Source organism: Etheostoma cragini, chromosome 14 (genome assembly GCF_013103735.1).
Source record: "Etheostoma cragini isolate CJK2018 chromosome 14, CSU_Ecrag_1.0, whole genome shotgun sequence".
NCBI classification, from domain to species: domain Eukaryota; kingdom Metazoa; phylum Chordata; class Actinopteri; order Perciformes; family Percidae; genus Etheostoma; species Etheostoma cragini.
The window spans coordinates 10,700,778-10,713,565 of record NC_048420.1 but is presented as its reverse complement, the minus strand read 5'-3'; the positions used below and the strand labels follow the sequence as shown (position 1 = coordinate 10,713,565).

General features: G+C 40.3%; 1 protein-coding gene across 1 annotated transcript in view; it reads right to left on the bottom strand.

Annotated features, from left to right (window-relative positions):
* LOC117957172 (calcium-binding mitochondrial carrier protein Aralar2) overlaps window positions 1-12,788 on the bottom strand; it is a 45,088-nt gene that overhangs the window by 19,389 nt on the left and 12,911 nt on the right. The window contains 4 exon segments of the mRNA XM_034892769.1: window positions 1,810-1,913; window positions 3,081-3,174; window positions 7,698-7,836; window positions 9,995-10,141. Coding sequence (XP_034748660.1) covers window positions 1,810-1,913; window positions 3,081-3,174; window positions 7,698-7,836; window positions 9,995-10,141 — 484 coding nt within the window.

Here is a 12,788-nt window from a genome sequence, read left to right as displayed (position 1 = left end):
ATATATATATATATATATATATATATATATATATATATATATATATATATATGTATATTATCATATCATATAGAAACAGAAAAGCTGTAACCAGATTATGTTTGGCATTTTTAAATAAGTTAAACTAACATATATTTGTCTATTTTTGTTGTTCATAGATTGAGTTAGAAATACAGAAGATATTAAGCTTTCTAGGTTTATGTAACTCTCTTCTGTCTTGGCTAATTTGAAGAACAATATATAACTGTGTCCCAATGTTCAATATGGATGTAATTACACTTCATGAACATCCCTAATTAAACAAAAACACATACGTGAGGTATTCTTTGTGATTCAAGGTATCAAAAGTATAATGTTTATTCAACATACAATAACACAGTTTTCCTTTCCATTTGACGCATAATAACTTATTTCAAATACCCATTTTCCATGTATTGCCCTTCTGCTGCTTATGTCATCTATTGGCACACTGGATTATTTTTATTTCCACTGCTTAGAGTTTTCTATTGCTCACTTGAGTTGACAGTCTCCCCATGTGGGCTTTTGTCAAATAAAACTGGAATCAAAGGGATCTTAGTACACCTTTGTGATCATCACCCTGCCATGCAAAGAGCAGAATAGTATTAGTAGCCAGCATTAGTAACATTAGTAACAATGGACACACTGCCCGGAGGGGGAGGGGGGAGTCTAGAACAGGTCCACTTGTCAGAGTGAACTCCCACCCCCCTCTACAAATCATCCCCAGAGGTTTCTTTCTGGCCAAATGTCTCCTTTAAACAGATATTTCTCCAATTCTACCATCTTCCCCAGCTCTGTCTGCCCAAGGACTTGTGAATCTTGGCAATACTAACTGTCAGGATGTTTGAGGGAGAAAGAGGGAACATGTTAACAGGATATAAAGAGAGAAAAGGCAAACTGATACACATGAAGATCAAATAAGAGAGAGGGAAAGAAAAATAGATCAAATAAAGAAATGGAGAGAACTAGCAAAAGATGAGGAGAGAGAGCTCCAGCTAGCTGGCGGCCAGCCCCTGAGGCCAAACCACAAGGGCCTAAAGTGGCTCATTGTGGTGGGACTGGCGTCTGTGTAGTGCTGGGCCCCTTTGCTTTCTCCCCTTTGGCCCCCGCCTGCTCCAATATGGCCTGGCCAAGCCTTTACTGTAGCGCTGAAACCCACCAGCCAACACAACTCTGACTAAACAGCCTAAGAAGGAAAATAGTGCTCTGCTCATCTGTCTGGCTGTCCAATAATACTTCTTAATTTTCTTCAATACCAATTGCTCTTGTTAGCTGCTGCAAAGTCACTTCAAATCTATCATATGCAATGTGAAGCCTGTTTGAGGTTTATAAGGCCTTGAGGATGGCTCTGCTTGTCTTTACTGGATTTGTGAGTTTTGTTTGTATGTTTTGTTAAGACATCAACCACATGCCAGGGAGAGGTCTATTGGGGTTTTCTCTCAAAAAGTCTATGATGGGAAGTTGGTCTAAACCTTGAAATGAACTTTTGAAATTGAGCGGGGCTGACAAACACTTTATTTCTGATAAAACTTGTTTGCATCTGTCTCCTGTATTTTTTTACTTTTCCTTTCATGTTAATCTAAAACAATGTCTCAATGAATATATTGTGTAATTCATGACAAATAAAACAGATTTTTTGGTTTAAGGGATTAATGACTTGTGAACAGGAGATATCATTAACTTAATTACAAATCTGAGTCATCTGCATTGTGACATCCAGCCTTGGAGAATGTACTGAGACAGAGTAAAAAAAGAGCTGCCATTGTGGAAGAGGAAACCAAACACATCAACAAGTCTTCATATTCTGTACCTGTCTCTGGACCTCAGCCAAGTTGTAGGGAAGGGCGCCTTCCTCCAGCGCAGCGATCTGCTCAATGTCCATTAAACTAACACGTCTGATGAGGAGAGAGAATGAAGAAAGTGAGAGGTTTCAAGTAACTTTCAACTGTTATAAAAACTCTCAGAGGAATATAATATTTCATCAATGCATCAACAAGTCCATGACATTTGGAAGCACGATCTGTCAGTCTGAAGTTACTCGAAGTCCACGGACACTTTGCTATCATTCCATGTGAAAATACTTTGCCATTCAAAAATCCAGGCCTGTGCTTGGCATGGTTGAGTAAGACTGATCTATAGGAACTGACAACTCCCATTCCTTTCTCCCTTCATCCAAGTATAACAAAGATATTTAACCTTTGGATTTAAAACTACTGCCTTTTCTGAGTCTTTCCATTGCATCTCTATGGCGGTCCAAGATTTCCCAGGCTGAGGGAATGGGGAACGCCAAATCCCACACCCACCCCTCTCCTCAGAATATTGGGGCTATTATCTCTCGCATCTCCAATCAAGGAGAGTGGAGAGGGCTATTAAAGTATCCCATTGCCCAGAAATAATAATCAGGTGGTGTCTCAGGCCGGGGTTAGGAATTATGAGTGAACTGGTTGGGTTGTAAGGCAGACGCAAAGGAAGTGGGGGAAAGTGAAACGCATACAGTTGTTGTGTGCCACGGATCACAAGTCCTTTTCTTAAGATAAATAGGAGTTTGGATTGGTTTTGGACTGAGAGATGATTCTCTGGCACAAATGTAGTCATGTCTGACTCTTTTGATCCTTTGCAGAGAAGTTTAAGAAAAAAGAAAGCACTCGTCTCGTCGGGAGGGGCAAGTAAGGGATAGATTTGCTCATTACAACTCCCTGACTATCTGAAGATAATGTTAAATGACGTAAGTATGAATTCAGTTGTAAGGTGCTATTCCTCCTGTAACATACCTACAATTTCCCAATTTAGTTGCCTGTTCTCAGGGAAAGACAGAATAAATTCCTAAACCTGCTTGACCACAATATCTACACTACTAATGATTATTATCCTTAGAGATTATATTATCCACCCCTAGACTAGATTAAATATACAGAAAGTTCTACCTGAATTGCTGTCACGTTAACAAAATTGAGGTATTAAATCAAAGCTAGCATGACTTTTGTGCGCGCCTTTTTTGTTTTGTTTTAATTGTGTGTGTGTGTGTGTGTGTGTGCGTGTGTGTGTGTGTGTGTGTGTCTTACCCACGGGGCTCCGAGAGGTCAGCCAGCTGAAAGAGGATGCGGACCTCCATGGGTGTCACCTGGCCGAATCTCTGAGCTGCCGCAATGAACTCCTCTACAAGAAAGACATTTTTAATTTAGTTTTTACTAAAATGAAGAGCACCACACCTTATGATGATACAAACCAACATTAACAAATATACACACAGATTAAAACATAAATAAATGGGGAAAAAGTAATGTATATATAAACAGCTATAAAATAAAAAATATCTCAATCCATTTTTCTCTGCCGATCTGTGTCCAGGTCATGGTGGCAGAAAACTCAGCAGATGTTCCAACAGCCGAGAGGTTTTTCTCCTCAACCACATTCTCTAGCCTCTTAACCTGGGGGATCCCCAGCTATTCCCAGGCCAGATGGGATACATATAATTCCTCCAGTGTGTTCTGGGTCTGGGGACCTCCACCGCAAGGCACACAGGGAGCATCATGATCAGATCCCTATGCAACCTGCCTCCTTTCAATAGGAATTAGCCGCAATCTCAGAGCTCCTTCTTAATGTTTGAGCTCTCAGATACCAACTCAAAGCTCCTGACCACTGGTACAGGAACAAAGATTGACTTGGGGGCCTCCGTTCCCATATCATCATGAGAGTATAAGTCTACAACATGCATAAGACGGTCAGGATGCTCCATTGTACAAAGATACATGCAACTTTATCTTACTTTAACTAAGAGGAGGCAATTGGCTTTTTTCTAGACCTAAAATTTGGAGGTGCCGGAAATGATCCTAATAACTGCACAGCTGGTTTCAAACTGCCACAGTGCATGCTAGGTCAAGCGCTGATGGAGCCAATAGAATTGAATCATCAGCAATAAACAACGCAATTGAGACGTCACCAAACTGAACACTCAACTCCTTGCCTGTGCTTGGCATGACTGTGAACATGTTTGACCAACTATACACAATACAGACACAGCTCTCTGGGTGGGACTACATAGACGTAATCAACAGACCTAGCACCCAATTTTGAGTTTAAGTTCAAGGGATGGCTATGTCTTAATTTTTTTTCTTCTTATTTTTCCCATGGAAAAGGAACTTCACAAATCATGTATCCACTTCAATTGATTTGTCAAGGCTTTGGTGTAAAGCAGCAGAGCAAAATATTTCTTTCAAAACCTATCTGAGTCAGTAGGTTCACTTTGTCAGTATGTTTTCATGACTGCAAAATGTATTGCACACTGGCATTACATAACATGGAAATATTTAAACTTGTAGTACTGAGCTGAATGCATCACTAAAAGCCATAATCTGTTATCACAAACAAGAGCAGTGACTGACAACAGTAACTGACATCTCTTTTATTCTTATCTGATTCATACTTCCATTAACTGTTCATGATACTCTATCACGGACTCTGTATCGTCAATTGATATCATGTTGCATAAAATGCACCAACATAATTACTAATACATTGCAATAAGCCTAACAGGTCAAATGTGCAGTTAGATACATGGTCTGTTTGTTCATTGTATATATTTTGTGTGTGCTGTACCACACAATTCAACATTTTTCAATTGCGGGTCTTTCTATTTTCCCAAACCTCCCTCATACATCTACATCAGTCTTTCATTTCCTGTGTTTCGGAACAACTTTTGATAACTCAGAAAAAGACAGTCTTTCTATTTTCAAACGATGGTGGTCATTTCTTTAATGTAAATACAGACAGATGGCCACTTAGATAATAAACACTGGGTTATTCCACTTGGTAAAATGTTGCATTACATTATATTTTTGCTCTTGTCTCTGTAGAAAGATACAAGCATAAAGGAATGTGAAAATGTATTGAGAAAGTTGGCCCTGAAATGCAGGACCTATTGCTAGTAGTGGTTTTTATTGTTACGCCATTGAATGGTGATTTTTATATTTAAAGCTCTGTCACTCAAACCAGTTACCTTCTGTGACTTGTTTGGAACTTACAAGTGAGTAGTGTCAAAGCATGCTGATCCATCATAAGAAAGAATGATGGCCATGTAGAGTCATGGACTTCAAGAGTTCTTCTGAGGCAGCTTTAATATGTGGTAACTTAAGACCTGGTCTATTGTTGGTGGAATAAAGAGCAGGTTGACTGTAGGCTGGCTTACAGTCGTGGAGTCAGCATTGTTTGACCTGCTTCATTCAAAGAGCAGCAGGCTGGGGTTGTGACAAAGTCGTCCTACACTGGAGCCATTCACCCCGCTGAGGCTCAGCTTACCCCTGAGGCCTGCTCTCTCTCTTTCTCACACACACACACACACACACACACACACACACAGGTAATGCTCACAAGCATGTGAGAGAGCATACTTGCACAAGAATAAACTCTCACACACCCACACAAACTTACAGAGTTCTGTCTGGGAAGATTACAGATTGCAATGTGGATAACCTGCTTACCTGTATGTAGCCCGTAGTCACCAGTACACCATCTCTCCTCTGTACAGCTAAATGCTCACATTCTTATAATGATATTGACATGCTGATGTTAGCAGATATAATGTTTACCATGTTAGTCATCTTAGGAACTTGCACTTATTAGCACAAAACAGTACAGTTGAGGCTAATAGGAAAGGATTTAATTGTTCTGGTATTTGATCATAAACAAAAGTATGGGACACAATTCAATTTTTATGTGATAACAGCTCTAGATGAAAACTCAGGGGATCAACACAGTTGTTAACATTCATCCTGCGGGAAAGATGAATGTTTTGCTAGATTTCTGAGCAATCTATCCAACTTTTTTCGAGACATTTGACTCCAAACCACAGATGTCAAACTAATGGTGGCACTAGACAAAACGTTAGGGGATCAAAAAAGACAGTCGGCTTCATCTCCAGGGAAAATTAAATAACTTTAAAAAAAATTTAATCCATCCAATATTACTGTGATATATCAGTCTGGACAGATAATAATGGAAAAAACAACCTGAGATTGTAACATGGTCAAGAATGTAGTGATAACTAACAAAAAGGAGTGTAAATTGTACTTTCCCCACAGGGGGTCGATAAACAGTATACATTTGTATTACTATTATTATTATTAAGAAACCTTACTGGCAAAAAACATGATCACTTCCATTTACATTTGAGAACAATTATTGGTGTGGTGCCAGAGGACCAAAGGATCACTTCTGGCACTATCTAGTGAAGATGCATTTATAGTATTATGTGATGTATTCACAAAGATGCAGAGTTATTTGCCCTGTGATGTACACTGATGGCTGAATAAAAAGTGTGCACACAAACACTCACACACACATATGTGTGCTCACTGTTGTGTAGGCGTTAAGCACTGTAATGGCGTCCCCAAGGCAAAACAGTGGCCTTGTTGCACATACGGTTTCAATCAGGTTTTGTACGCATGTGTGCATGCTTGGCTGTGTTAATGCATCTGAATGCTTGTGTGTATGTGAGCAATGTTTGAAATAGTGGGTTACAAAATATGCACACACTTGATACATGCGGGTGTGCGTACGATATGTGTGTTTGTCGGCCAGCCAGTGGTACATGGAGCTGAGCACTTGCAGTCCCAGAGGAGGCCTTAATGACTCAGGGAGTGGAGGGTGGATGGGTGGTGGCTGTGGAGGTCTGGCTGGCTACAGGCCACCACAGGTCGAGCCAAGCCCAGCCTCGGTGTACCCGTGGTGGGAACAGCCTGGGGAGCGTATGGGCTTTTGGACTGGGTCGGCTATGGTCCACACCCCTGATAAGGCTTCAGATAGCATCATAAGGCTAAACTAGTGCCCTCTGGGCCATGTGGAGAGAGGTCAGAATGGTTTTTCATAAAGACGACCAGAGCACGAGAGAGGGAGTCAGTACGAAAGAGACAGAGAAAGCTAACTGGGCTTCCTGCCAAGTACTGAGGAAAGGAATGAGAGACAGCCAGTGGGGCAAGCAAGTGAGAAAGATAAGGGCTTAAAGAAACTAACCATGGAAGACAGAAAGAAATAAAGAAAATGTCTAAATGTCTGAAAAGGCTGTTGGATCAATAAATAATAATACCTAATTTTCATCCCATTGTAGCATTACATCTTTGCTATAAATTACAGAGTAAAGAAAAAGCTTTTAAAATGGTTTTAACTATTTAACATTGATCTACAGCGTAAAACAACATCATCCTCAAAATTAAGTGCATGATTTGACAAATCAAGCATTCCTCGGTTTTTTTGAAGAATTACAAATCTCATTTCAACCAAAATCATAGCACGACAAAAAAGGATCAGTGCCAGGATGTCTAATAGACAAGAAAGGCTCCATCAAGGATTGTGGGTATGCAATGTGCTGGGTCAGATCCAGCATGCCCATTTAAATGCCACCGTGAAGCAAGAAAACCAAACAAAAAGTAGTTTCCACCCTCAGCACACAGACATAAAAACATATTCTGGACAACACATTTAATACAGCCTACAGTGCAGGACTGTTTCAGTTTGTGCATCTGAACACATACAGTGCATGCTCAAATAGTGTGTGTGCTGTATGCTGTGTCTCTTAGAGAAGATCACTGCATGTATATATACTCATAAATGTGCATCCAAGTTTTGGCTGCCTGTATTGATATAGGTTTTTGTTAAAACATGATACATTTCTTTTCCCCGAGTACCTTTGGTAACTTCCACATCTCGGCGGTGGCCAGCCAGGGTGCTTTAGATCTTTCTTATCAGCTCCATGTTATTGAGCAGCGAGTTGAAGCCGTTGAAGAACGAGAAGCTGACCTGGTGAGATGTGCTGCCACCTGCAACCTGGCCAAGGATGGAGACACACGTATTATAACATGCAATGAAATCTTACAATGACCCACATCCACAATCACAATACACTCCAAACAAAATAAAAACATTTATATATTATAATTATGTGACAGAAGAGACATAGAAGACATTACTATTAAAAGGAAATCTTGACGAACACCGGCGGTTAATCATCAACGTTCCTCCTTACCATCGCTCCACAGGGAGAAGTAAACCTTTTAATCACTACTTTTTCCATCACACAACCAACACTCTCTGGAGTTTAATTAACTTTCTTTATGAGGTGGAGGAAGTCATAAAAAACAAAAAATAAAAAGGTAAAAGGATTACAAATAGAAGCTGGGCTCTTCAAGACATTCCAGACTGCACACACACATTTTTTATGGGAACCAGCATCCCATCTTAATCAAATCAGGCTCTCAAACACTTGAAGGAACCGCTCTAACTGCTGTCTGTTTAGACATATGTGTTTGAATACATTTCATAAATGTTGCTGCCTGTTTTGGATATCTTAGGCCAAAGTATCAGATGAGCCTTGAGGCTTTGCAGCTCTTAACAGTGTTGAGGGTTGAGGCAACAGAAAATGTGGAGCTTCCTTTCACTAGATGGCACTGTTTGCTTGACAGACACATTCAGGAAGGTTACATGCAGCTCACTATGTTTGCAACAAGGTGGGAAGCTCTGGCTTGCGTGAAAGTGCCCTAACAGAGAGACACTTTTGTATCTGTTCATATCTATGAGCCTATAGGCTAGATCTTCCCACGATATCCAACACATTCTTTCACAGGAGGGGGAGAGGAGAACAATATTTGGGTGAAAAGAGTGTGGTGCTGATCATTTTCACCATGTTTGGTAAGTGAATTAAAGGTTGTCGGTTAACTGTTTGAGTTCTGCCATAATACCGCCTTTAATGTGTCTGCGGTGTTTATGGGGTTTCTGATGTGTGTGTGTGTGTGTGTGTGTGTGTGTGTGTGTGTGTGTGCGTGTGTGTGTGCGTGTGTGTGTGTGTGTGTGTGTATGCGCCCGAGTGTGTGTGAGAGTTTACTAACAGCACACCAAGATGTCTGGTCGGTGAAGTAAACACAGTGGAGAAAATGACAGAGAATGAGTCTACAAGGTGTTTATGAAATTGGGCAAGACATGGGCACAGACGCAAAACGTACACACGTGCAACAAAAACACTAACACACAAAGAAAACACAAGACACAAAAAGACAAACATGTGAGTTCAAAACCTATAGAGTGCACGCGCACAGCTGCTCACGCACAAACACACAGGCAAAGATGATGGACTATAAAGCTCCAGTCTCCATCTATCTCTGTCTCTACCTTCCCATTCAGCTGGCCTGCTTGGCTTTGACACTGCCAGAGAGGTTAGACTTAATGACATGTTGGGAGAGAGACAGAGACATGGGGGAGGGAGGGAGCGAACGAGGAGTGGTTGAGAGAGAAGAAAAAAGAAAATGAAGGGAGGGGGAGAAAAAAAGAGGACGGACAAGAGGTGACAGAAAAGGTAAAGAGGAAGAAGAAGAAATGAGAGATGGACAGCTGGAAGGAAAGAGAAAGCCACAGTGTTTGGTTGTGGGGGTGTGAGAGAAAGAAATGAACACATGGAAGAGAAAAGACAAGAAAGAGGTAGTGAGATGGAAGACATCTTGTCTTCAACCCTTTTATAGAGAATAGAGTAATGTTAGGTTGCTTGTCTGCCTATCAGCAACTGAATCAACGGCAAATGTGTGCTTATAAAGTATTTATATATATATATATATATATATATATATATATATATATATATATATATATATATATATATATATATATATATATGTGTGTAGATACTTTACTGGATTAATTTGCAAACACCTTATGAGTATAAATGTGCCTGCACTGTGATAAAAAAAAATCTGAGTTATGATGTGACATTAAATTATCACAAGTCTCGCAGTTATCTAATTTATTACTTAGGTGATAAATAAAGAACACCTATGGTGTACAATATTTTCTCAACATATCATGACAAAGTATCAAAACTCCTAGGACGTGTACAGCAGTGACTGATTTCACTATTTTAAACCAGCTTGACTTTGGCTCTTGAGGACAACAGTAAAACAAATGGAGGAGAGAACCGCAGAACCAAACAAAAACCCACCGCCACGAGACATTCCTCCACAAAGGATGTGAGCATGTGCGGCCGGATGGTGACCATGATGTCCCTGAAGTCCAGGGCTGAGATGGAGCCACTGTGGGCTTGGTTCCGTTGAATAAAAGCCTGACGTGCATGTTCCAGCTGCATCTCCTGTGGAAGGGAGTGGAGAGAAGTAAGGAGGGAAGTTTAGGTGTTAGATCATACAGCAAATGTGTATTATTAGACACAGATGTGGGTCATACACCTTTTTAAGTTGCCTTCATAAATTAAAAATCCACAAAAACTCACTCATATAAACACGTAGGGATAAAAACACAGCATTTGCTTTGATGGGCCCCTTGGTGTCGTCTCCCCCTTTCAGCTACGGGGAGCCAGCGTTTGGCCAGACTTCACGCTCGCCTTCTCTCCCAACAGCGGCTTGCCTACTGCGAGGCGTCGCTTTGGCTCTTTACACCCTCCCCAAATCCCCATTAAACCCACTTGAGGGAAAAACATACAAACATACACACACAAACGTGCACACACAGGCAAGAAGTCTAATCACCCAACTGCTCACTTTGTCTCTGTTCTTGCACACACATACACACAAAGGTCCACAGGGACAACAGCAGGCTGTGGTGGGGTGACATCCCACAAGGCCTTTGAAATTAGCAGCCATTATCAGTACCTGCAACCACAAGTCCACAGAGAAAGGCTGTAAACAAACCGCTGCCACCGATGCTTCCTCTTCTTACGACAAAAAACTTGGTTACAGCAAAAGAAAGGAATATCAGAACAATAATCCACCAAAAGTAATTGTGGAAAAACAGCCATAAGGGCAGCAAGCTCAAACTCGTTGCTTTGGCTGTTGACTCACTTGCAGCGTATGATGACTTTTAGGCCAAAAAAGTCAATGAGGAAAAACATCATGAGTTCTTATTCTGCTTTTCCTATTCATGAGGTTTATTACATATGGTGACACAATACCAACAAACCAAATGACCAATTGAAGCTTACTTACTTTCAAGTATATATCAATGGTTTGGTTACTAAACTGAAACAGCCACACAAGAGTTTTTAAGAGCTTTTATGAATCCTCTTTTGCAATTTTCTACATATATCAGCTGAAATGATTAGTCAATTAATGGATCGACAAAAAATGACTAAGTCCCCTGTTTTCAAAAGCCAGCTTCTCAAAAGGGAAGATTGATTGTTTTTCTTCTGGTTTGGTGATAGTAGGCCTACACTGAATATCTTTAGGCTTTCTTCACTTCAATTTTCTGGTGTTTGCACAAAGTAAAAGACCACGAAATATTTTCTCTATTTAAAAAATGCCCCATTTATTTTAGATATTACGTTCATAATCTCATAAATTTCCTATAACTAAAGGTATAAAGAATTAAAATGTGTTTTAGGTAACTGTAAAATCATGTAAGGAACATGTTTTAAAATTATTTTTCTTAAAGTAAGTACTGGCAAGTAGTTTTAGTACAATAAGTGAGATAATAATTCAGTTCTAACTAAACAATTATCAATTCGTCCAAGAATAATGGACATTCTTGTTTAGCCACACATGGCAAACAAAAAGTGCTGAAGAGAGACATGGCATTCTTCAATTGATTGATTCAGATGTTATTGTTATAAATGTAACTCAAAAAAGTGGTATTACCACAACACAAAACCTTATGAGGCTATGACTTATTGTTTTGTTGAATTTGAGTGATATTTCACTGACAGCATAACTGATCGAACTCTAAATTTGCGGCACCCGAGAGAAACGACTGGGGAAGAGTGACATTTACACAAAGCTGAGTGGAGACCGGAGGGGAGTAAGAATAGACATTGCAACAAAAGAGCCAGAAAAACAGCAAATGTAGCAGCCATGTGTCAGTATCACCTATGAGCACAGCAGGGGCTCAGGAGAGTGTATAAGTGAGTAGAAGGCAAGGAAACAAGAACAGAGATTGACACTTGTAAACACTCCCAAGGTAAATAAGGTAAGATATTTTGGTGTCAGCATCCTGAGTGTCGTGACTCACTTCTCCGGTCGGTTGAGAGTAGGTCAAAACACTTTGGTGTGGAATAAACTGAGGAGAGGAAAGGGAGGAGGAGAGCTGAATATTTAAAGTCAAAACAAAAAAGCACAGCAAAGAAGATAATGTTTTGGATGCATGACTGTGTGCATGTAAAAAAGTAAGGGTGAGCATTTATCTGTGTGTCCATCTGTAAGTGACAAAACAAAACAGAAAAATATTCTGTTTCTCTGGACAAGTCTAAAGTCTGAAAAGCCACACAGCAACCACACAGAGCAACAAAACAACTGTGGTTCAGTGTATGGAGCAGTTTATAGTCTCAGCCTCTTAAAACCTTAACTAGTTGCAACTGTATGAATGTTTCAGGGACATGGTTTTTATTTGGGAGAAGAGTGAGGGAGGCAGGAGACATAAAGCTGGTGGGTTAAGACAGCCAACGAGCGACCGCTGAAGCATTTTGCAGTTGCTTTAATTGTCCTTGGATGGAAATGAAAACACATGACAAGCCACCTCTGTTTGTTTTCAATAGCTGTGACTCTTCCCCCCCCCCTCATCAAAACATAAACAATAGATATAAGTGGAGCAGGATTGTATCTCTCTTCAACAAACTGTGCTTCTCAACAGCACAAAGCTAAAGCTGTACAAGAAGAAGCTTAAGCACAACTGCCCATTTACATGGGCCGTGAGCCCTCTACACGGTGATGTTAAGGGCTGCCCACTGATTCTTGGGAGAGTCCAACATATAATTGTGACTTTAAAAATGTGAGCAATGCCAACAATTCACT